The 26,159-nt window shown below is 35.5% G+C and overlaps 1 protein-coding gene and 1 pseudogene across 5 annotated transcripts in view; one reads left to right on the forward strand and one right to left on the reverse strand.

Moving 5' to 3' along the window:
- Positions 1-2,541: 2,541 nt before the first annotated feature.
- Positions 2,542-26,159, forward strand: part of HERC4 (HECT and RLD domain containing E3 ubiquitin protein ligase 4) — a gene marked incomplete at both ends in the record, with an annotated part of 108,691 nt that continues 85,073 nt past the window's right edge. For all 4 annotated transcript variants that reach the window (XM_084246206.1, XM_084246208.1, XM_084246207.1 and 1 more), the window contains one exon: positions 2,542-2,767. In XM_084246206.1, coding sequence (XP_084102332.1) covers positions 2,542-2,767 — 226 coding nt within the window. The remainder of the gene's footprint in view (positions 2,768-26,159) is intronic.
- Positions 20,499-21,027, reverse strand: LOC311179193 (V-type proton ATPase 21 kDa proteolipid subunit c''-like; annotated as a pseudogene). The gene has a single exon. The product of its transcript is annotated as a V-type proton ATPase 21 kDa proteolipid subunit c''-like (transcript).

Below are 26,159 nucleotides of genomic sequence, written 5' to 3' on the forward strand. Positions count from 1 at the left end.
TCGTGTTTCATCTACTACAAACTCCCCTTGGAAAAAGCAAAATAAAATATCAACTAGACCGGAAGGTAAGAACGGAAAGACAACCAAACCAAAAAACCGAAGAAAATTTTCTTGAGCAAATTGGCCTTTGTGCGCGATGAAACGTTGATACAAGATAAGTAACACCTGGGGCTTCCAAAACTACAACTTTTGTATTTGGAGTCTTCCTCGTCGCAAGCGGCACACTGCGCATGCGCCTGGGTCGGGGTGGCCTGGGAAGACGCCGGCGCATGCGCCCGAATCGGGACGTGGGCGGGCTCGCGTGCGTGCTCCGCGGTTCACTTCCGGTAGGCCCCTCCCCCCTCCCCCGCCTAGCCACCTCCCCCCTCGCTCTCCCTACTCCTCCCCGGTCTCGCCCCACAACTCTCCCCACCCCTAGCGCTCGCAGCCGGGCTCTCCTCCCGTCCTTCCCCTCCCGCTCCATCCGGGTCGCTGACGGCTGTCTCTGGACTGGACAGCGGTGGCGGTTGCTTTTCTCCAAGGAACCTGGTAAAGTTTCACAGGCGCCGGGGCGAGGAGCGGCGGAGCAGCGGCACCGACGCCGGAGAAGCCCCGGCGATCGCCTCCCCGGGCTGGAGGAGGAGGGTGTGGGAGCTGGAGACCTGCCTCAGCTGCGGCGTTGCCTCGCTCCCCCGGGAGGCGCCGCCCCCCATCGCCAGGGTTTCCCCTGCCTCTGAGGGGCCGGGTGAGACGTTGCCCCGGGGGGTTCGGGGGTGTGTGACGGTGTAGGGAGGAGGAGGCCGGCTTGGGCGGATACAGGCCCGCCGGGCGCAGGGTGCTTTCTCAGCGCTTTCTTGGGGTGGGGGGTGGGGGCCGAGGGCAGTGTCGGGGCTCCCCGGCCCGGTGGCCGGAATGTCGCACCTCCCTGGGGAAGGCCGCCGAGGTGCGGAGCCTTGTCCGCGGGTTCCTGCAGCTGCTGCGAGCGGGCGGCTGCCGTAGTTGGCTGGTCTGCCCGCGAGGTTGGGTGTGTGCAGAAGATTGCTCCCCCCGGCCCCCCCAAGCTGATTTGAGAGTATGTTCGGGGAATGATGGGAGCAAACTGCTGGCGTTTCCCTACCTGTTGCTGACGAGGGGACGCCTTTCCCATACTCTTTCTGACCTCATGCGCTGAAATCTGGGGTATTTTCCCGTCCCCTCTAATTTAAAAAAAAAAGGGGTGTGTTTGTGAAGACAATGCAGAACTCTCGGAACTATCAAGTTCTGAAGCCCCAAGAGAATGAAATCAAACTTATCTAATGGAGAGGTCATGCAGTGGGACAGTCTCGGCCCTTGCTAGCCCGAACGTAGCAAAGTTGGGTTTTGAAACTTCCCAGGTTTGCATAAGGAATGTGGGGATTACAACGGGCATAAGGCTGTCTTCCTGTAATTGTGTCATTTTGTAATGCGATGTGGTAAGAAAAAATCTGTGTAGGTTTAGATGAAGTGAACTCTTTGTGATCTGCATCTTTACACGTGAAGAAATAATCAGTGTACTAGAAAGTTCGACAGATTTCGAGATCCAGCTATCAATGTCCCAGCCCCCCACCCCCCCCATCTAATTCTTGAAAAACTGGCAGTGCCGGGTTTTTTTGTAGTTTTTTTCTATCTTCAAATCATTGTCTCGGAGGTATAAAGAGCGCAGGGGAAATTTTTTTCTATCACGGTTACCATTCCTAATAGGAAGTGTTTAATTTGGGGGAGAACCTTGATTTTTAAAAATGCATGTTTTTTCCTTGTATGATAGTTATGTACACTGATTCAGTTTTAGAATTAGTAGTGAGGTCGGAGGGTTAACTATTTTCACAAGATCTTTAGAGGCGATCGTCTTATTATTAAGTTTTGACATGTGGACATTAATTTTCTCCAGGTCCTATTGGTATGAATAATTGGAAGAGTCATTTAAATTGTGGGAAGTTTAAAGTTTCCATTATTGGTTTTATTTCCATTACAGATAGAACTTCAGTTTCTGTTAATGTGGAGGTAGGTATTAGAAAGTTTAATTTTCTTGTGATTTGAGGGAGATTGCAAGGTTGTATGATGCTGTATGTGCCTAAATTTTATATATACGGGTTGATTTTTGGGAGCTGTGGATGATGTTTTCTTTCTTGCTCCCATTGAATTATTTAAAGGGAAGAAGATTCATTTCATTAAGATACTTAATGTTTGTTAGATTATCACAAGAGAACAAAAAGTCAAAAGTGGGCAATATGTTTTGCAGTCATGGAGAGTGATACATTTTCCTTAAATGTTTCTGGATGCTGTATTTAGACCATCATTTAAAAAAACCCCACTGATTGGTTTTTGAAACTAAATACTTATGTAGCATATTTTTAAAATAGGTTTCATGTTGTCTATATAATGACTGTTGTAGTGTAGCACTTGAAAGAGCAATTATGTATCATGTTTCCTTTGAAGTCATCTTAACTTTTTTTCTATCTCCTCAGCTATAGGGATACCTCCAGCTTTCCAGTGGTTCAGAAGGGAGTTGTTTGTTGAAACTGGAAGACCAAAAGAATTACAAACATGTTGTGCTGGGGAAATGCATCTTTTGGACAGCTAGGTTTGGGTGGAATTGATGAAGAAATTGTATTAGAGCCCAGAAAAAGTGACTTTTTTATAAATAAAAAGGTCCGAGATGTAGGATGTGGACTCAGGCATACTGTATTTGTTCTGGATGATGGAACAGTGTATACATGTGGATGTAATGATCTAGGACAGCTAGGTCATGAAAAATCCAGAAAGAAACCAGGTAAGTTGAAGAATTTTTTGTTTAATATTTCTAATTCTGTCATTTAAGTTTGAAATGTCAAATATTTTCTCTATTTCTTAGCCCTTTTTGAAAAAATCAAGCTTTAAAACCAAACTAGGAGCTAAATATATCCTTTACAGTTGCATGCTTCTGAATAATTTGTTTTATGTTTTCTTGTTTTAACTACAACTATAAACCCTTGTGGTATGAAACCCTAGTGTCAACATAATTATGATGATGCAAAACAACTTAGAAAACCAGCCTGTGTTGTATACATCATCTTTGACATAGAGTATATAGATTATTAATTACTACTGTTCAGCCACCTTTAAACACATAATTCATACTGTGTTGATTTCCATGCATCAGAGAGAAAAAAAAATAAGATGAGAGTTTTTAACTTTCACTTACTAAAATAAACCCTTATTTTCTATTTTCCTCCCTATTGTATGTAGCATTTTAAGTGTATAATTTTATTTGGCTTGGTTGGAAATATCTTTTAGTCTCCTAATTTCCTACTTTCAAGTAGTAATACTAGCTATTAGAAGTTTTGCAAATGTAAGATGTCCTTTTTATGTGGTAGTCATATTATAAACCAAATTTAAAACAGTTTGTAGGGTAATGAGAATTTTGAGGAATTTGGGCATGTTTTATCTTCTGTTTTCCTGGATATACATATTTCAAAATAAGATGTCACATGAATTTTGCTTTCAGTTGTTATAAATAAAAGTTAATTCTTTATGTGATAAGTTCAGTAAAGCTGCAACTGTACTGATTTACAGTTTCTTGTTCTAACTTTCACATTAATGGCCCTTAAATATTTTCTATGACATTTACTTTATTTCTGTGGTTTTTTTTTATTGTTAGTGTACTTTTGAGGTTAATGTAGGTTTAAAATTCTAAGATACTAAGTTAAGGCATGTTGCTCATCTTTCATACCATCTCACTATCATGCTAAATCTCACTTTTCTGATTGTCAATATTGTACATCTTTTCTTTGTTGTTAGGGTCTTAGTTCCTTTTCTTCTGCCTTAATTTGTATTTAGTTTTTTTTGTTTTTTTTTTTTTTTGGATGAATGGTAGTGATGCTTGCTACAGTAGCTCTAATTATTGCAGAACTCAAGGTAAATGACATCTTTCTTGTACTCTACCAAGCAAGAATATTTTAAGGAACCTTACAAGATTTTCATAATCTTGGGCATTTAGATTGTCATGTTGGGAGAAATGAATGTTAATTTATTGATACTTATCACTGCTTCAGATGCAGATGGATCCTTTACCTTTTTTAGTTTGGAACACTGCCTCAGGTTGAGATTTTCATGGTGTTGAGGCTGCTACTTATATACTTAACATGCCCCACTGAAATAACTGAATGTCTCTTTGTATTGCTTTAGTAATTTCTGAGAGATTACAAGGCAAGTCGAAAGTACAAAGCTAGCACATAGAAATTGCCAATACAGTTACTTAAATTTAGTTAGGTTTACAAAATTTAAATATAATGCCTGTCCTGTGTCCAGGACAAAGGTAGACACCATACACTAATAGATAATGATTATATTGCATGAAACAGCTTTTAATTCTGTTGGTGAAGGTCTGAGCAACTTAAGTAACCAGAGGCTTCTTTGTGGTCATGTTGACATTGTGATGATTGCATTGTGACATTTATATCACCTTTTTGATTCATCCTGGAAGCATTATTTGGTAATATAAATAAAGTTGGAAGGGTGGGTATACCTAACTTATGATAACTTTTAAGGTTTGCCTTATTGTTCAGTTTTTATCTCCTTCTACGGAACAGAAAAATGAAAGGCGTGAACTTTGTCTATGAAAAATTTAGAGCCTGGGTTGGGAGTTAAGAAGACATATATAACTGAACTAACTGGATAGGTGATATGTATTTAAAAATAGGATATTTAAATGATGAAAAGTGTCATTGTGGAATAGCATTAAAGAGATTTCTGGGAGAAAATGAAGTTTTAAGTTTAATTAAATCATTGACCGTATAATAGCCAAAAGATAAATCTGGAGCTAGCATAGCTTAATTTTATAGGAGGGGATCCTGATCCTGAGAAAAGTTTTTTATTACTAGAAGCCCAGGTTCAGTGATATACTGAAGTGTACTAGTTTACAGATATAGGAGAATCTAAGACAATTCAAGGGAGGTAGTAGTTGCTCTGATAGGGACTTCAACTTTTAACCCCAGTTTTGATACAGTGTTTGCCTGGGAAATTTTAGTAATTTTTTAACTAAAATTATTTCTCTTTGGAATAATTCCTTAGTAATTTAAACGTACTCCTTCCCTAGTCCTTTTTAAATTTGTGAGCAGTTCTTTAATTGATTTGAAAATCTGGCAATTGAGTCTGGTTGAATTTTTAGGACTATGTAATAAAGCTAATTCACTTTATCAGAGCTTTAAACTTGTATCAGCAAGAAAGCAAACAGTCAGGAGGAAGCTAAGAATTGTTTTCTTATAGAGATTGATTTTATACGCATACTAAATATTGTATAATAAGGAGTGAAAGAGAAAGAGGTGACCTCATTCATTGAAGGATAAGTTATTCTTGAAAGTCATGATAAAATCTACTGGAGGACTCAACCATAACAGTATAGTTAATAGATTTGACATGTGACCTATTGGAGAGGTTCCCAATCTGGACATTTTAGGAGCTACATAGGAAGGTTTAACTGATTTTCTTTATAATACCTGGAGTGCAGTTTATGTCCATTTTCATCTCTGTTCTCTTATATATGTATACCCCTTGCTATCATTACTAGGTCTTTCTGAATTATTTCCAGAGAAGTGAACAGCTGTTTCAGAAGTTTCATGTGTATATTTTTCCTTCATATGAATTTTTAGCACCCTTAAAAAAAAAAAAAACTAATGTCTTTCAATTTCTTGCACCATAGCTAACAGTAAATATATTTATTTTCCAATATTTTAGGACAATAAATGAGTTGTTAGTTTTATTTTTATACGTCCTTCCAAATTTACTTCTGAAGGTTTTAGGATAATATATAGGAAGTTTTCTTTTGTTAACAAGATCATTTACTGACTGTATATTCAGCCAGATCCTAGTGACCATGATCCTACACATGTATTTTTAACATGTTTCCATTTATTTCATTTTAGAATCAATACTAAACTTTTATGACCACAATTTATAAAGAGCATGAGTCTGTAAAAATGACTGCTGTGATAACTTTTTGTGGTTTAAAATGTTTGTTTTTTTTTTTTTTCAAGTAGATTATCTCATTTAAGCCTCACAACAGTCTTGTGTGGTAGCTAGGATAGGTGTTATGGTCCTCATTTTACAGATCAACAAACTGAAGTTAAGAGAGATTAAAAGACTAACAATTACTGGGCTAGCAAATGTTAAGAGAACACTCTGAATGATGTGATTTTACCTCTATCCCATGAAGTTTTTCTCCAGCTATATTTAAAATGTAGAAAAATATTTAGTCACCTAAGAGGAAACTAATTTCCATCAGTATTTTAATGTAATTTTGAGGGTTAAAAAAATCTCTAAAAATTATTTTATAATGAAAGACACTATTTTATACAGTGAAGACACCATGTTTTGTAATTCTTTCCCTCCTCCTCAACCTGGTCATAAATTCAAAGAAAAACCATTTTAGAAACTGTGTAAGATCAAACATTCTCTTTTCAAGATGTAATACAGTACCAACACAAACTAAACAATTCAAATATAGCTTACTCTTGAACTGAAAATTAACTTGATTAGCATGGCCAGCAGAAGATAGTTTTGAATAGCATAATAAATGTTACTGTAGCTTATGTTTAACTCTTCTATAGAAGATACAAAGATTATGAGTTTTGATTCTGTTTTTTGTATCCTAAAATAATTTCTACTGTTGGGTCATTCCAGAAAAGCATTTTAGTTACATAGCAGTAGTTACTTGCTTGCCTCTCTTGCTACTTCATTTTCCAACCTGCTCTTTCTGTTCATAAAACATAAATCTATAAGTGAATTCCTTAATATATAATTAAAATTTTAAAAAGTAATATAGCAAATATACACAAATATGGGAAATAAAATCATGTACTTCAGAGTAGATTAAAAATACCAAATTAACCCACTTGTTTTTCAATTGAACAAAAGTATATTTCCATAATACCTCCTAGGGAAGAGAAAGATGTGACTATCGAGACTTGAAAAAGTAATTATGTGGGTCAGGAATGAAGGCTTTCTTTGGATGCTTTACTTTGAGAAAGGTTAGTGCCCAAGAATCACAGTGTCAAGGGTAGGGAAGAAAAGTCATAATGCAAACAGATGACTACTGTTAGAGAGATGTATAATAATACTTTACTTTGTGTAGGACCCTACATCTGAGGAATTCCAAGAGCATTACACAATAACTCATGGTTCCTTTCAAATGCTTGTGACACAGTTTGCAAGAATTATCCTCATCTTAGGGGATATATTTACGGAGAAATGGCAGCACAAGTTGGTAAGTAACTTGTCAAAACAGCAGGTGACTGGTGAACAGCTTTAAGTTAACTCTGAAAATTAAAATCTACCAGTCTCCTACCTTATTCACTAAATTGTGCTTATGTTTAGAATTATTTACAGTGATATCTTCTGTTTGAGGCAGATCAAATACTAATGCACAGATTGCTCACCATTCTATTTGATGGCATATTGAAATAAATCATTTACCTAGATGCTAACATTGTGATACCACTTTGGTACTTCATTATAACCTTGTGTGGTATGAAGAATATTTAAACAAACAAAAGCTTACTATGGTAACACCCAGTATCCTCTCTTTCCTCTGTTATATATCTTACTCTGTATCCCTTTTTGTCTAATGCTGTGCTATGCTACAATCCCAGATCCATAGTAACTGCCATGCACAATTGATTTGGTGGCTAACATTGGAACTTGGATTAGCTGTGTTGTATCAAGTCTGCCATGTATCTCTTTGTAGGATGCATTGGTTTGGTGACTGCTTTATAAAACTTTTAACCCGCAGAGAAGACAGTCTCAGTAGATACCTAATCTGAGCAGTCTGTTGGGGGTTTCTGTAAAGGATTTGGAACCAATGATTATCTCTTTGTGTTTAGTATATTAGTGTTTTTACCTGATTGGAAGTAAGCTATGTACTTTCCTGGAAAGATTCCTTGGTAGATTTTGGTTTCACTGTTTGGACAGTTTAGTAAGGATTCTTGTTGCAGATTAACAGTGTATGTGGTCTAGTTTCCATCTCTTGTTAGTATTCTTAGGTTTCCATGTCCCCAATATGTCATACAAATGTATCTCTGTTGTAAAAGTTCATTTCTCAAAATCCCCATGGATTTTTAAAATTGCTTTGAGAACAGAAAACACATCTCCCTTAATAGATGCTTGGTTTTTGTAGGGTGTAACGCATATCAGGTACTTCTTAGTCTAGAAAACCTGACAGGGAAAATTTATTCACAGATAATTAACAAAAATTTTTCTTTAGGCTAGGATTGTGTTAGTGGGAGAAAAAAGAGAGAAGCATTAGTGAAGAAACCATAATAAAGACCCCCATGGTTTATCTCCTATCAACTTCTATGGATTTTATTCCCATGTTGAGAGAATTAAAAGGGTAATTATTTTTATATCTTAATGAATTATGATAGTTATTTTTTTGCAGGAAAAACCTATGCTGTGTATATAACTGTACTGTAGGGTTTTTTTTGGTCAAAATATATTTTTTGGATTTTGGTGGCTCAGTCTTTGAACCATAATATTTTATTTAACTATAATCACTCTTCTGTGTGGCAGAATTTTAGTATACCTTCTCTTGGTTAAACAGAAAATATTCTAGAGTCCTTTATATTAGGTTTTTTCATCTTATTTCAAAATATTCTAATTATTTCTATATTAATGCCTAAGTTTAGTTTAATTTTATTCCTTTGATAGGTAACACATTTTTAGTTTTTCATATTTTTCCCTAATTATTAAAATATGACATATTTTACATACATTTGGTAGAGAATTTGGGAAAAACAGGACAGTAAAAATCATAATGACATGTATAGATAAATATTAATGTCATTTGAGACTTTCTGTACCTATATATGTTTCTAATTACAAGCTAGGAGTATGTTCTTAATTCTCAAAATTTTTTTCCATTAATAATTGAATAATAATTCAGTATTTCCCCATGTTTCAAAATATTGTTTAGGGATATTGTTAATGACAATTAACATTTAAGCATTGAGAAATTCCAAATATACTTAAATATTCTCCTGTTTTGGGGAACTTATTTCCAATTTTTGCCATAAACATATACGTCAGGTTAGACTTTGTATCTGCTGTTTCTTTAGGGAAAAGAACATCTTTAATTTTAGCTAATCTCAAAAAGACTGATAGTTGAGTTTATTTAAAAATTTTAAGCACAGTTGTGTCTCACTTTGTAAAATTGATAAACTTATAAACTATTTGTAAATGAAAGTTTTAAAAATTTATTCACTTGACAAACTTGGGTAAATGTAATGAATATCTTTTAAAGATCTAGAAGGGAAGATAAAACCGCACAAATAGAGGCATGTAAAATGTGCTTAAGTGTTATGCATAAATGGTGTGTTATGTAGATGAATAATGTAATCAAGGTAGGTGAATTTTTATAGGGAAGATACCATGTGAATTGGAGGGCAGTTTTTCAAGGGGTAACTAATGTAGAAGAGTGGTTTTGGATAAAGCAGCTCAAATGACAATAGGCAGATTTGATGCCTGTAGAGGGACTAATAATCCAGTTAATGGAAATGTCTGAGAACAAAGAGCAGGAAAGCTAGAAATGTAAAATTGAGATGAGATTATAGAATTAAGCAAATAAAGGAACATGGATTTGGTGAATATCTAGTAATAGCTTTAATGGTAACAACTTGGGTTTTTATAAAGGAGCAATTTGAAGGTAAAGAAATTAATTTATAATGGTGGTCCTCTATATATTTATTTTTCAGCAGTAGTCCTTTAAAACAGGAAGGGAGCAAGTAGATTGAGAGATTAGGGAGGTAAAAATAATAGGCTTTGGAAAACAGAACTAAACTGTAAGGGGTAAAGGGAGGAGCCAGGTAGGATCCTCTGTGGATTTATTAATTAGTAGAAATAAGGAATTCAGGAAGAGGAGTACTGTTAACTTTCATTTTAGGAGGAGAGATAAAAAGGTTAATGAGGTGAATTTTGTTTTGATAACAATGTTCAGTGACTAATAAGAAATTCAATTCTATATGAGGGGAGAAAGATCAAGACTAAAAGCATGAACTGTTTTATTTCCAAGTTGTTTTCACTTTAGATCACATTAGGTTAATTGTAAATCTTTCCCTGGTTCTTAGTTATCAAGTAATTAATGGTCCATTAACAATATTTAATTTTATGCTTTTGGAGACTGTTTAAAAAACCTGGTGATTTAACACCTTTGTAAATTTAAGATTAAATGATTGCCTTCTCTACTTTGTCTGATTTGTAAGCTTGAATTTTTATATAAAGATAAAATTAAAACATTTATTTGCCAGAGGCCATTTGATACCTACTCATTTGAATTTTATTAATAGGTTCACTTACTTCTCACTTAACTTACACAAAGCTATTAGTTAATTATGTCTAGACTTTATGACCCCCTTGTAGGTTTTACTGGAAACAAAGCTTATTAAGTCACAAGATGCAATCACATATATAAGTAGCTTTTGATTCTGAATAGCTGAAATAATTTTAACAATAAATTGAGTATGTGCTGGTGTTAGCGTGCAAGGAAGAGGCACCCCAACCCCCAAACATGCATGACCAATAGGGGTCCAGCCATCCAAGTACACAAAATTCTTAGTGTGAAAGAATTTTAATAGAATTAGTGTGCATAGAGAGAAGAGAAGAAAGGATAATAATTTGCAAATAAACACTACTCCAAATTAGACTGTTCCTATTTGGTATGATTTGATGTGTTATTTTTTGGCTCTGGGAATGTTAAAAAAAAAAATTCCATGTAAATGAATGGCAATAGCATTCCCAAAAGTAACTTTTCAAATAATATTAGCTTAGAACATTCCACTTTAGGATAGTAGGAGAAACCTGTAATTAGTTTAATGCTAATTACATTGGATGCTTAGTTTTCTATATTTCAATCTAAAATTCTTTAATTCCAGTTAAACCATGACTGTTCTATATGAGAACTGAGGCAATAGCTTTTCAACTAATTTCCCTCTTCCAGCTAATCCTTCTTATTGTTGTGGGTTAATCCTTCTACAGCATATTTTCATTTCTGTATTTCGAATATTGCCCAGCTCGAGTACCATCTCCTGTAAATCCCCGGTCATTCTTGTAAGAACTCAAGTCACATGTTTTCTGCAGTATCAAGTACAGTACTTGACATTCATTAAATGAATAAATGGCATTGCTCTCTTTCTATTAAATATAATAATTTATACAAAAATCCTCAGTTCCTGGAGTATTGAAACCTAAAACTTCTTTATCATGCTGATAAATGCTGATGCACACAGAATGAACCGGGGATTTGTTGAATGAGCACATGATCAGTGTACTTTGTTGGATGTGCCTTAAGAAGAATGAGGCCTGGAAGTTTTTTATACTCAGTTCCTACAAAGGGGGGAGTAACTGAAGGCTATACCAGATCACCGGATGAGAGCAAGACAGGAAGATGACAAAAGTACAAGGAGATCTTAGCACATGGTCTTTATTGGGGTTTCTCTTGGAAGAACAAGGCTAGGCAGAATAAACAATTTAGTTTTGGCTAGTTATCATTAATTCCTCCATGCTTTGGCCTATGGAGTTGGTTTCCCAGTTGCCTGGTACCTGGTCATGGGATGACTTAGGGTAGGGAAAACATGGCTTGGTGAGTGAGAATTTTAATAGCTAAGGAGACAGGAGGGGTATAGACTCTGGATTGGTGAGTGTGCATGGCAAAGGCATGCTGGTTGGCAAAGTTTTCTTTAGGAAATAGCTAGCTCTGGAAGAGGCAGTCTCTACTAAGATCTGTAACATCCCCTTCCCAAATGTAGAGCATTAAGAATACAGAAAATGTAATTGGCTCTATGATCAATGAAAGCCAAATAAACAAATTAGAAGTCTAAGAAAACACAGAACCAAACCTGCTAGTATGTATTCTGAGGGTTGGTTCATGCTTGTCTTGAAAAGAACTTGGAGCAAAGCAACTATTTTTCTATTTCAACTATTATTCTAAAGAAAAAAATATAATATAATCTTCACATATTTATGACATTTTAAGTATACTTTGAAAATAAAATTATTAAAATGTAACCTGGTTTTTCTAAATGAACAACATTTAAATAATTAGGAAAATGTTTATATTATAGTGTCTTTATCTGTAAAGTAGGGATAATGATATACTTACCTCATCATGTTATGAGGATTAAATGAGATTAAATAAAGTGCTTGGCACAGTTTTAGGCACATAGTAAGCTCTTTATCTATGTCAGCAGTGTACCTGTATCTAGATAGAATGCATTGAAAGGGTATGAACTTGTGAACATTACAAATTCCTATTGGTAATTATTACTGCTTTTAGGGAATAAAATTTTCATTTAATTTTTTATGTTTTAGTTTTTTTAATTCTTCATTTGTTTTGTAATATACTGTATGATGGTCATTGTATGTATTATATTAGAGATCTTTTGAAAATATCAACAAACAATTTCACTTTCGATTAAATTGAGAAGTACGTGCCTTGAGTGAAGTTAGCCTTTTGGTTAGTTGTAACCCGTAACAATTAACAAAATGTTTATTTAAATGAAAAAAAAACATTCTGTATTATTTACTGGTGCTATTGCTAATCCCTAGTGATTTAAAGAATCATATTCATCAGAAATGCATTTAGTTGTTTAAATAAGCAATGAACAGTAGGAGAAAAGACACTTAGGGATAGTTAACCTCTGTTGACAATTTAATATTTATTTTTTCAGTCTCTTTTCTGCTTATGTATTGGTACTGTATGTGACATAATCTTAAGCAAGAATGGAATTTTACACTGCTCTTAAAATTTCATAATATAGTAACTTGAAAACTTAAAAATTTTAGAGATGAATTTTAAAGTGAACTTTGCTTTGCTCAAATTAGAGTTTTGCATTATTCAAAGAGAAGGGGAAAGAAACCTATACAGCAACTAGTGTGTTGTAATAAGACAGCGGATTTCGAACTTAAGATTTGACAGAATTATACATATGCTTTTGAGTTGAAATGGTGCCTCTTTAAATTAATTGTTTAACAGAGTATACTTCTGACCTCATTTTTATAATTGTTATCAGCATGGCTGTGCTTTCTATTCATAGCAATAGTGTTTTATTGACTCTGATAACTTTTTTTTTAAGAAAAGAGTAAATAAAACTGTCTATTTACGGACAACTTGATCCTTGATGTAGAGAATCCTAAGGAGTCCACAAAATTAGAATTAATAAATAAGTACAGGATTGTGTGTCACAAGATCAATATGCAAAAATCAGTCATATTTTTTGCATGCAAGCATTGGATAATCTAAAATTAAAATTTGAATATCTTTCTATTCACAATAACATCAAAAACAATTAAATGCTTAGGAAAATATTTAACAAAAGAAATCAGTTCACTAAAAATTACAAATCTTTACGAATGGAAGTTAAAGATCTAATTAAATAGATAATTATATTTATGCCTTATGAGACTCAATATTAAGATGGCATTTCTCCCTAAGTTGATATAAAGAACACAGTCCCTATCAAAATTCCAGAAATATTTTTGGGGCAGAAATTGATACCAGATCCTAAAATTTAGATAGAATAGTTAAATTTATATAAATAGCCAAGACAGGTTTATATAATTCATGCTTATAAACTTATTTTATTGACTAGCCAAAGCAATTTAGAGAAAGAACAAAGTTTAGGGAATTTTATTTCCTATTTCAAAACATACTATACAGTATGGTATTATACTTATCAGTGTGTTATTAACATAATGACATATGTATAGATCGGTGAAACAGAATTGACATTTCAGAAGTAAATCCTAATATTTGTGGTCAATTGATTTTTTTTTTCCTCCTAGTTACCCAGACCTTTATTCCTACATGCTAACACAAAAAGAGACATATAATCTCTTTACATGCAGTGAATTGCATTCCAGGAAAGAAAACCAGAGCTATAGTAACCCAATTTTCTATAATGAACATAAGCATGTTTACCTATTATTCCAGAGGGAGATACTCTCTTCACTATATAGGAATTAAACGAAAGCTGTCATTTGCTCCAGAGGTAGATAGTCTATTTCTTGAGTGCTAAATAAAATCTTTTCTTTCCTCTTTTTTTTTTTAAATGGAGGTAATAATGTTTTGCAGCACTATATAGAATCAGTATACCCCCTTCAGCTGTATGTTACCACAGCATACCCACTGCCAAATCCCCCCATAGTCTTCCACTATAGTTCACTGGACACTATCCACCATCCACTCTGCACCTCCCCCTCACTTTTTGGTAATCAGAGTTCTGTGTATGTCTATGGTTTTTAATTGGCTTGGTTTTGCGACCCTTTATTTTATTTCTTCATAATTACACATGTAAGTGAAACCATCTGTTGTCTTTCTCCTTCTAACTTATTTGCTTAGCATTATCCCTTCCAGTTGCAAAGAGCAAGAGTTCATCCTTTTTTTTTTTTAGAACTGAGTTGTACACCTCAGTCTATCTATTCCACATCTTCCTAATCTGCTCATCTATATTTAGACCATTTAGGTTGCTTCTATAATTTCGCTATTATAAATAATGCTGCAATGAATATAGATGTGTATATATCCCCTGGAATTAATGTTTTGCATATATCAGGTAGATACCTAGAAGTGGAATTGCTGGTTTGTATGGTAGATCTATTTTTATTTTACTATTTTGAGAAACTTCCATATAATTTTCCTTAGGGGCTGGACCAGTCTTCATTCCCATCAACAGTGTACAATGGTTCCTTTTTCTCCACACCCTTGCCAATTCATGTTTAGTCTTTTTTTTTTTTTTTTTTTAAGATTTACTTATTTATGCATACAAGAAACGGGGCACAGGCCAGATGTGTGGGAGGGTGAGAGGATCCACCAGAGATAGAGTGGGGAACAGAACAGGCAGACTGAGGGAAATACACTGCTGAGGGGAGCAGCAGGTGAGCCAGGAGAGGTCTGCCGTGCCATGTGGGCATCTCTGCGGCCAGCTGGGATCAAACCCATGCTGCAGAGGCTGCTGATAGCCTCACAGTGCTGCGCTCAACCGCCTGTGCCACCAGGGAGGCCCCATGTTTAGTCTTTTTGATATGGACCAATATCACAAGGGTGAGATGGTATGTCATTATGGTTTTTTTTTTTAAAGATTTATTTTTATTTATTTATTTAATTTATTTATACAAGCACTGGGTATAGTCAGAAGCGCGGGAGGGTGAGAGAATTCACCAGAGCCAGAGCGGGGAGCAGAGCAGGCAGAAGGACCGAAGTACACTGCTGAGGAGAGCAGCGGGCGGCAGGAGAGGTCTGCGCGCCATGCGGGACCCTCCTCTGGTGGCCGGGGAGCAACCGGGGAGGAGCCGGGGATCGAACCGGCGCTGCAGAGGCTGCAGGCAGCTTCGCAACCCAGCGCTCAACCGCTGCGCCACCGGGGAGGCCTGGTATGTCATTATGGTTTTGATTTGCATTTGCCAGATGGTAAGATATGGTGAGCATTTTTTCATGTGCCTGTTGGCTAACCGAATATCTTCGTTGGGGAGGTGCCTATTTATCTGTTCTGCCTACTTTTTGATTGGGTTATTTGTTTCTTTTTTTGAGTTGTATGAGCTCTTTGTAGATCTTGGATATCAATTCCTTGTCAGATGCAAATATTTTCTCCCATTCATAGGGTATTATCTTTTTTTTTTTTAAGATTTATTTATTTATACAAGAACTGGGGTACAGGCCAGATGTGCAGGAGAGTGAGAGGATTCACCAGAGACAGGGCGGGAAACAGAACAGGCAGACTGATGAAATACACTGCTGAGGGGAGCAGTGGGCAAAATAGGAGAGGTCTGCCTCGCCATGTGGGCATCTCCAGGGCCAGCAGAGATTGAACCGGCAGAGGTTGCGGACAGCTACACAGTGCTGCACTCAACCGCTTGCATCACCAGGGAGGCCCATCTTTTTGTTTTAATGATACTTCTGTTGTGCAGAACTTTGTAGTTTGATGTAGTTCCATTTGTTTATATCCTCTTTTGTTTCTCTTGTTGTTGGAGATGACTCCACAAAGACATCATGGAATCCAGTGTCAAGAGTGTTTTGCCTGTGCTTTCTTCTGTATATTTTATGGTTTCAGGTCTTATATTCAAATCTTTAGTTCATTTTGAATTAATTTTTGTATATGGTGTGAGATAGAGTCTAGCTTCATTCTTTTGCCTGTGGTTGTCCAGTTTTCCCAACATCATATGTCAAAGATACTTTCCTTTTCTTGGGTTGGGAATGTGCCAGCACTCCCTCGGTAACATACTGAGAGATGAGTTGTGGAGCAAGTTTACAAGGCAAGGCTCTGCTGCTCAGTGAGCAGCTCTCTTGCTATTTATTAGCAGTAATAAACAAGCATGATTGGTTATGTGACAGTTGCAGGATGAGCAGGATCCAGGAAATACAAAGGGCTGTCAACTTTATGGGGAATTAGAGGGGACATATTGGCCATGTATACATGGAGGATTTCCTGTACAGGTACTTGGTGTAATTTCTGAGGTACTCCCAGACCACCTCAGACCATGGCCACTCAGTCAGTCAGTGGCTACCTAGTCCTCCCCAGCTGCCTTGTGATATGGGCCATTGTCTTAAGGCAGTCAAGCAGGGAGCCTTATCCAAATCCTATACACAGACACACACACGTGTACATATAGAGGCCACACACACACAGATGCAGAGGCCCCAAGTGGTAGAAGGGCCACATCATTTCTCCATTGTATATTTTTAACACTTTTGTCTTTGATTAACTGTTCGTATAAGTGTGGATTTTTTCCTGGGCTTTCAGTTCTATTGATCTGTGTGTCTATTTTTATTCTAGTACCATACTATTTTGACTGTTTTGGCTTTGTATTTTGAAGTCTGGGCATGCAATACCGCTATTATACTTTATTGTCAGAATTGCTTTGGCTGTTCAGTGTCTTTTATGGTTCCCTATGAATTTCAATAATGTTCCTTCTATTTTGTTGAAGAATGCCATTGAAACTTTGACAGGGATTGCATTGGATCTGTATTTTGCTTTGGGTAAGATGGCCATTTTAACATTGTTAATTTTTCCAGTCCACAATTAGGGAATATGTTCCTGTTTCTTTGCGTTGTTTTCTATTTCTTTTAACAATATCTTATAGTTTTCATTGTATAGGTCCTTCACCTCTTTTTTCAGTTTACTCTTAGGTATTTAATTCTTTTTGATGCAATTACAAATGGAATTGTTTTCTTGATTTCTTTTCTAGCATATAGAAACACACCTGATTTTCTTAAATTGGTTTCGTAACCTGCCACTTTTCTGTACTGAGTTATTATTTCAATTAGTGTTTTAGTGGAGGGCGTAGGACTCTGTATATTATTATCATGTCTTTTACACTTAGGAATACTTTTATTTCTTTTTCCAGTTTGTATTCCTTTTATATCTTTCTCTTGCCTGATTGTTCTAGGTAGAACTTCCAGTGCTATGTTGAGTAGTAGTGGTAAAAGTAGACAGTCTTTCACCATTGTATATGATGTTACCCTGTGTTTGCTACATATGGCTTTTATATTGTTGAGGTATGTCTATCTTCCAATATCCCTAGTATTTCGAATGTTTTTATCATATGTGGATGTTGAATCTTTTCTTCACTGTTCTTCAACATCTATTGATGTTGAAGCAATAGATGCTTGCTCTGCATCTATTGATACGATCATACAATTTATATATATATATTTTTAAAAAAGATTTATTTATTTATGCATACAAGAACTGGGGTACAGGCCAGAGGTGTGGGAGGTGAGAGGATTCACCAGAGACAGTGGGGAACAGAACAGGCAGATCTACTGAAATACACTGCTGAGGGGAGCAGTAGGCGAGACAGGAGAAGTCTGCTGCGCCATGTGGGTAACTCCCTGGCTGCCTGGGGATTCGGATAGCTTCATAGTGCTGTTCTTAATGCCTTGTGCCACCAGGGAGGCCCCTATTTCCTTTTTTTGATGTGGTGTATTACATTGATTTATTTTCAGATATTGAACCATTTTTAAGTCCCTGCAATAAATCCCGCTTGCTTATGATGTATGATCCTTTTAATGCATTATTGCATTTGATTTGCTAAGATTTTGTTGAGACTTTTTGAATCTATGTACATCAGGGATATTAGTCTGTAGTTTTTTGTTTTTTTGTTTTTTTTTTTTCATATCTCTGGCCTTTTTTTTTGTATTAGGACAATGTTAGCTTCATAGAATGTGTTTGGAAGTATCCCTTCTCCATTTTTGGGAGGTTTTGAGAAGGACAGGTATTAGTTCATCTTTGGAGATTTGGTAGAACTTATTAGCAAAATTGTCTGGCCCTGGGCGTTTTTTTTTTTTTTTTTTTAGAGGCATGTTTTATTTATTTGTTTGTTTGTTTTTTTTTTTTTTTTTTTTTTTGTGTTTATACATGCACTGGGTACAGTCAGAAGCGCGGGAAGGTGAGAGAATTCACCAGAGCCAAAGCGGGGAGTAGAACAGGCAGAAGGACCGAAGTACACTGCTGAGGGGAGCAGCGGGCGGCAGGAGAGGTCTGCGCGCCATGTGGGACCCTCCTCCGGTGGCCGGGGAGCAGCTGGGGATCGAACCCGCGCCGCAGAGGCCGCGGGCAGCTTCGCAACCCAGCGCTCAACCGCTGCGCCACCTGGGAGGCCCTAGGTAGACTTTTGATCTCTGTTTCATTTTCCTTGCTTGTGATTGGTCTGTTCAGGTTTTCTGTTTCTTCCCAATTTAGTCTTGAAAGGGCATATATTTTTAAGAAATTGTCCGTTTTTCTAGTTATTCAACTTGACTTGCATACAAATGTTCAAAAGTAATCTCTTATGATCCTCTGTATTTCTGAGATATCTGGTGTAATGTCTCTTTTTTTTTTCTGTTCCTATTTATTAGTTTTCTCCTTTTTTTACTTTTTGAGCCTAGCTAGAAGATTATCTAGTTTATTTTTTAGAGAAACAACTATTGCCTTCATTTCTATTTTATTTATTTCTAGTCTCATTTTTATTATTTCCTTCCTTATACTGGCTTTTGGTTTTGTTTGTTTGGATCTTTAAAGTGAGAAATAAGAAAAATCCTTTTTTTCTTATTACCAAAATAATACATGTACTTTATTTTTTTTAAAGTTATAGAAATATTATTTAAAAAATGGAGGTCACCTTTCCCCTTATATCCCAAGCTACTACTATTTGTTTTATTTCATACCTTTTATACTTGTGTTAAAATATGTAATCTTGTACACGTATATAAGATTCTGTGGGTTGTTTTTTCATTTAATAAAGTTCTATCTTCCCATATAGATGTTCTTTTTTAATAAAAGATTCAAATTTTTGTTATGTGGTATTTTATTATTTACCTACCTGCCTGTTACAGGAAATAGGTTATTTACTATTTTTTGTTTTTCAGTTACAAAACTATGATTCAGTAGACATCATTTTGTAACATAATAAATCCCAAAAAGGAAGGTTTCTGGGTCAGAGGGCATGCATGTTTAGAACTGTAATACATATTTTAACAGTTTGCCTTTTTAAAAAATTGAATATTATTTATTTTTTAATTTTCTTACATCATTGCTCATTTACTTACAGTATTTGATTTCTCCCCTCAGGTGTAGCCCCCATAATTCTTCCACCACCACAGAAACCATGAGCCATCACTACAGTCCTTTGTGTTCTCTCTACTTCCCCTGCTGTATGTCTCAGATCTATGGTTTGCCTTTAGGTTTTGTCTTTTTCTTTACTCTTTGTTTGTTTTCCCTATATTCCACCTGTAAGTGAATCATGTGATATTTTTCTTTTTCCTTTTGAGTTATTTCACTTAGCATACTCTCTTCCAGCTCCATCCATGTTGCTGCAAATGTTTATCTTTTTTGATCACTGAGCAAGTATTCCATTGTGTATGTGTTCCACATCTTCTTGATCCATTTATCCATTTATTTATTGTTTTGGGGGCATTTAAGGTTATTTCCATATCTTAGCTATTTTATAGTGCTGCACTGAACATAGAAGTGCAGGTTTCCTTTTGAATTAGTGTTTTTGTGTCCTTTCGCTAGATTCATAAGAATGGAATTACTGGGGGTCATTTGGTAGATCCATTTTTAATATTTTCAGGATCCTCCACACAGCTTTCCATAAGTCATTGGACCAGTTTGCATTCTAGTTTGCATTCCCTCCAGCAATGTAAGAGAGTTCCTTTTTTCCCACATCCTTGCCAGCATTTGTTGTTGCTAGTGTAAAAAACATTTTTTGTTTGTTTCATTTTACTTATTTTTTGATCCAGAAAAATACCATGTTTATTACACAAACACTGGGAAGATGAATTGGGGCATGGAAGTGGAATATAGGTATATGGTGGGGATCCAGTCCCCACCATGAGGATCTAGCCAGGCAGTGTTTTTAAGTTAAAAGGTATCAAGAGTGAGTCCACGAGGGCACTGAATACCAGACCCCCTGAAAGGCTAAGGGACAACTCTCTCTGTGCTAGGAAAATCACAATAAAAATAGGAGTGATGCTCAGTCCTACCCACTCATCATCTGGAAGCCTAAAGGATTGCAGTGATTACCCCAAAGAGGCCAGTGGTGGTGCCAAAGATCTCCACTATAAGAATCTTCACAAAGAGGTTCGGGTTCTGTACATTGGTCATCACAGCTATACAGCCCACGGTGCTAACACAGACTCCATGGAGGAGGTTGAAGTGATGGAGTAGTGATGGAGTGATGAAGTGATGGAGTAGCCTATGTGGTGGTTTCAGTGGCCAATGACTAGGGGTCATTTGCACTGAAAGGCTCAGCCATGTCAATAATAGTTGCCAGGATGCCATGGATGGCCGTAGCCTCATCGAACATAATGTTGACCAGGTTCTTGCTTTTAATTCTAGGGATCCTTAACCCTCCCTGAATGATTGAGGAGCCTCTAGTATAGATACCACATGCTGGCCAAGTACTGACAGGGAGCTAGCTAGGCAGTGCCTAGTTTTATCCACCTGAAAGGTGATGTGTTTGTCAGGAACCATACTGTATCAAAGAAGAATCCCACATCAAAAATGGTGTAGCAGATTCCATGAAGACCATGCAGGTCCAGAGACCATGAAAATTCTGAGCTGGAGCAGTACTAGCCCCATCATGGTGGCAGTGATGGTGGGTGTGTCTAGTTAGTGGGGCCAGAGCTAAAAAAAATTTTTGTTTGTGTTTTAGATTGTTTAGAGAACTATCCTTTACCAATTTTGTGTAAAAATATTTTCTGCTACTTAAAAAAATTGTTTTTCATGGAAATAATGTAATTATGAATTTGAAACTCCTAAATTTCAAAATCAGGCTTAGCTGTGATTGAATTATTTGGAATAAGTTATTTCTTTTTGTGGATTGCTTTTAAAACATAAATGGTAGTACTTGTGTAAATTGACAGGAATGTTTTGAACCCAGAAATATTTTTTCAAGTATGTATTAGTTCATCAGGGCTGCCATAACAAAGTATTACAAACTAGGTTGCTTAAATAACAGAAATGTATTGTCTCATAACTCTGGAGGCTAAAAATCCAAAATCATTGTGTCAGCAACATTGATTCCTTCTGAAGACTAAGAGGAAAAGATTTGTTTCTCACCTTTCTCCTAGCTTCTGGTGGTTTGCTGGCAATCTTAGGCATTCATTTGTATTGCATTCTTCCTATATTCTTGTCTGATCAACTTTCCCTTTTTATCAGGACCCCAGACAGATTAGAGGCATACCCTAATTCAATATGACCTTAACTAATCACATCCTCAATAACCCTGTTTCCAATTAAGGCTATATTTGGGGGGTCCTGGACACTAAATCTTCAACATATGGAGGTACACGATTTATTCCATAATAAAATTTTCAGAACTATGAAAGCGTAATATATAATTGTTGTCCCCAAATAGTTTGTTTAGAATTTTGAAAAAGGTGTGCCTTCTAAGGGATGTTAGTTGTGAATATGTTACTAGTGGTGTTTCTATGTTACTATCTTTCTAACCAAAGGACACTATATCCTTTACTGTTAGTTTTCTTTGTCTGTTGGGTTCTCAGAGCATATTATTGATGATTATATCTTATCAGGTTTAAACCTTGGCTTGGAAAAGACTCCTAATAGACCATTTTCTATATTTGTGACTGGTTGTCTAGAAGTAGTATATATGTGTACAGTTATTAAATCAATCTTGGTTATAGTCCGTACTCACAGGACTTTTCATGCTTGTTCCTGGACATGAACAGAACTGTAAAGTATGAGACTCCCAATGTCCACATTTCCAGATGAGGATGAGCAAAGCAATCCACTGCTTTTGTTTCATCTCTCATACTATGAACAAGTGTCAGTATAGTGTACTTTTTTTTTCAGTTTTGCTGGTGATTTCATTGTTCAAAGTGACCTCTGAGCTGAGTGTCAGTGTTTAGTGAAATAAACTGCTATCTGGTGTTTCTTAGCACAAGAAGATTGGTATACCTTATAAGAAAATACATTTAGGCAAGAATTACAGTGCTGTTGGTTGTTAATTAGATGTTAATGAATCAACATTATTATTCCTTCAAATGTCTTTAAACAAAAATACTCATAAAACAGTTGTGTTCATCAGTTGATGAAATTGTTATCAGAGTTGTAGTAGCCTAATCTTGTATTTTCACTGGTGGTGATGACCTATGATGCTTGCAGTTGTACTGAAAATGTGCAAACTTTTCATGTCATTATTTCCTAAAAATACTGTATGACAATTATGACAATTACTTATATTGTATTAGTATTATAAGTAATTGAGAGATTATTTAATGTATATGGGAGGTTATATGCAGATACTATGCCATTTTATAAAAGGGACTTGAGCATTCTTGGGTTTTGGTATTTGTAGAGATCCTGGAAACGGTGCTACATGGACACCGAGGGACATTATACTGTAAATGAGAATCGATTGTATTCCCAGCTGAAATAAAAAGTCTAAAATTACAAGTAAAAGAATGATAGGGTTTCCTGAAAGGATAATGCATTAGTAAAGTAAGTCTTCAATATTTAGTATCTTTGTTCTTTTTCATGCATTTTGTAGACTTTTGCAACATCTTTTCAGGAGGTATAAAAGAAAGCTGAAAGCTTTTACACTTTGTATACTATTTGTAGCTTTTATTTATTTTCTTTTCATAGCTTTCATTGACTACAATTGAGAATGCAGGATTTCTCATTTTTTATCCATAATGGCAAAGAGAAGAAAATTGACAGAGGAATTACTAGACAAATTTCATAATTACTAGACAAATCAGAAGGTGGATGGATATAGATAGTACCATTGTATGATGATGAAATTGCTTATATTCATAAACTCTTGAACAGTGAGTTTGGAGATGATATTCTACATGAATTTTCACAGGCTCAACAATTGACAGCTATATTTCTAGGTCCCAAAGAAAATAAGATGACTTATCCTTAGTCATTCAACAGGAAGGATTTTAGCATGTAACATTTTGCAACAAGAACCTGTATATATCCTGTATTGCCAAAAGGATGTGTAATAGTATTCTTCTTTCATGACATTTATGCAGCAAAATTTATTTGATGCAGTTTGTAAGTGAAAAAATGCTGAAGTCAGATGTACATACAGAGGTAAATGGGAGGAAATAGATGATGTAAGGAAAAAAAGTCATTAGGTTGAACATTTTGTCTTTTATAGATCTAAAAATGACAATGTTTGCAAAATGACCTTTTCTCCTCAATAATATGATGTGCCATCAGTTTTAAAAAACATTGTATTTTAACAAAGAAGATCTATTTTGAATATATCAGCTTTGGGTATTACAAGGTGATATGTTACATCTGCCTAATGCTTGCTCTTTTCTGCTTTTACTTTTGTCTCTGAAAATTATATATTTCTTTCCCTGAGCAACCTCCTCCACTTATGATTTCTTGGCTTTTTTGTGGTTTCCAAAATTAAATGTTCCTTTTGTCTTAAAGAGAAATATTGTGAACCATAAGTTCTGATACAAACATGGTGACATTTTTCTTGAACTTTTTATATGAACATTTTGTAAAATAAAAGTTGAGAGATTAGCACAATAAGCAAGAGTTAAAATTTTGCCATGTATTTTTATATGTGTATTTGTATTTTTAAAAAGAAACATCTTTTTAATTAAAATCTGTAATTGTCATGCAATGTTATTAAACCTTTTTCAACAAGTTTAGCAAATGTATTCTTAATTCCAACATCTTATAGCCTCTGTTTATCAAAGGAATCATTTGTTTTCTAATGAGCTTATTTCTCCCTTTTCTATGTTAATTGCAAGGCAAATGTAGCTTGGTGATTAAAACTTCAAATAGAGTTAGCATAATACCTAGTACATAGTAAATACTCAAAAAATGTTAACCCCTGGGTTTGGTATGAATTCTCTTCTCTTTTTCTAGGGCATAGTGCTTTCTTGTGATTTTTGTTTGCTTGGTTTGCTGATTTCATTTATTCCCCCTTTATTCTTGTTTATCATAGATTTTTTTTTAAAGATCATCTTGTTTCTAGTATTCAATTAGAATGTCACCTAGATGTGAAATGTCTCAATATATCATTATTAGGACATCTTAGCATACTTACGGGTTGAGAGGGGTGTGTGTGTGTGTGTGAGATGAGCCATTTGGGAAAAAAACAAATAACTTAAAAAATGTTACAGAGAAGCTACTAGTTTTGAATATTTCTTGTCAGAAAAGCCAATATATATAACTATTATTATGTTTCTTTGTTTTTTTCTGAAGTAGTTACCCATTCTCAAATAGGTTGCAGTAATTTAATGGGACTAAAATTTTGAAAGAACAAAAATCACGTTGAGTTTTTAATATGTAGAAAAAATTAATAAGCTCAGGTCAGTTTTAAATTGAAAACGTTTTTAAGACACTGCCTTTACTATTTTAATTATTTTTAATTAAATTTCATTTTTTTGAATAGACAATATACTGACATCATTCAAAAATCAGAATAATATAAATATACATTGAGAAATTTTGATCTTACATTTGACTGCCATATTCCACCCTTTAATTATGTTTATTAGTTTTGTGTATATATGTATTTCTAAACTTTATGTAAATGTAGGCATATTTGAATATATGTTCTTATTCTCCCCTCTTCCTTTACAAGAAATAGCCAATCCTGTACACTTTTCCACATCTTGATTTTTTTTCCTCCTTTAATAATAGATCCTTAATCTTTCTGTACCTCTGAGTAGCTGCCTCTTTTTTTTTTTTTTTTTGGTAGAGCATAGTATTTTTCACACTATACTTTATATAATGTGTGTAGATGGAATCTTTATTGATGGATTTTGATGGCCATTTCTAGTTTTTATTATATTATGTTGCAAATATATGTAAGTATACACATTTACATACAGGAGGAAAGAACCTTTTTTCCTAGGTGCACCACCTATGACTGGTCTAGACAAAATAAGCGTTTAACAAGAGAAAAAAGGCAAGTTTTTAACGTGCATTATGCTTACGTGTGGGGACATTCATGTAATGAGTAATGAGTAAAGGGAGTGTTAGAACATGAGCTTATATAATAATGAGTAACTAAAGGGAGCGGTAGAACATGAACTTTTGGCATCTTAACAAAAGAACACTACATTTTTGGGAAGTTAAAAAAAAGGAATTTGAATTTCTGGGATGGAAATTGTGGTGGGAGAACTAACAAAAGATAAGAACTAGTTAATAAAGTTTGTTACATAGGTTCTACTGGTGCCACCTCTGAATAAATAGGGTCTAGAGTTGTCTCTGGTGATTAAATTCTGTCCTTCCTGAAAGAGAAAGGGGACACCTTTATAAATTTTTGTCTTGCTTTTATTTTTCGTCTTGCTTTTATTTTTACTTTGTAAACACACTGTTTCATTTTTTCACACTATGGGATTTTCTTCCCTCAGTTACAGTCACCATGGTTTTCCCACCACCAAAGTGCCCATAGTCCTCTATCACACTGCACTGTGCTCTGCTTGTGCTCTGCTTCTTCCCTGTTCTCTACTCTCTCCCTCATATACCCACCTCTCCCTCCATGTCTCAGATCTACTGTCTGCTCTCAAGGGTCAGCCTTATAGTTGTCTTTGTCTGATCCTTTGTTTGGTTTCTCTAGATTCCACATGTAAGTGAAACCTTTGTCCTGCTTTAAGACAAACGGGTGAGAGCAAGAAAGTGCTTCTCTTGTATCTGCTTCTTAATGGTCTTTGTCTCAAAATA

The sequence above is a fragment of the Talpa europaea genome, assembly GCF_964194135.1.
Source record: "Talpa europaea genome assembly, chromosome: 10".
In the NCBI taxonomy this organism is placed as follows: domain Eukaryota; kingdom Metazoa; phylum Chordata; class Mammalia; order Eulipotyphla; family Talpidae; genus Talpa; species Talpa europaea.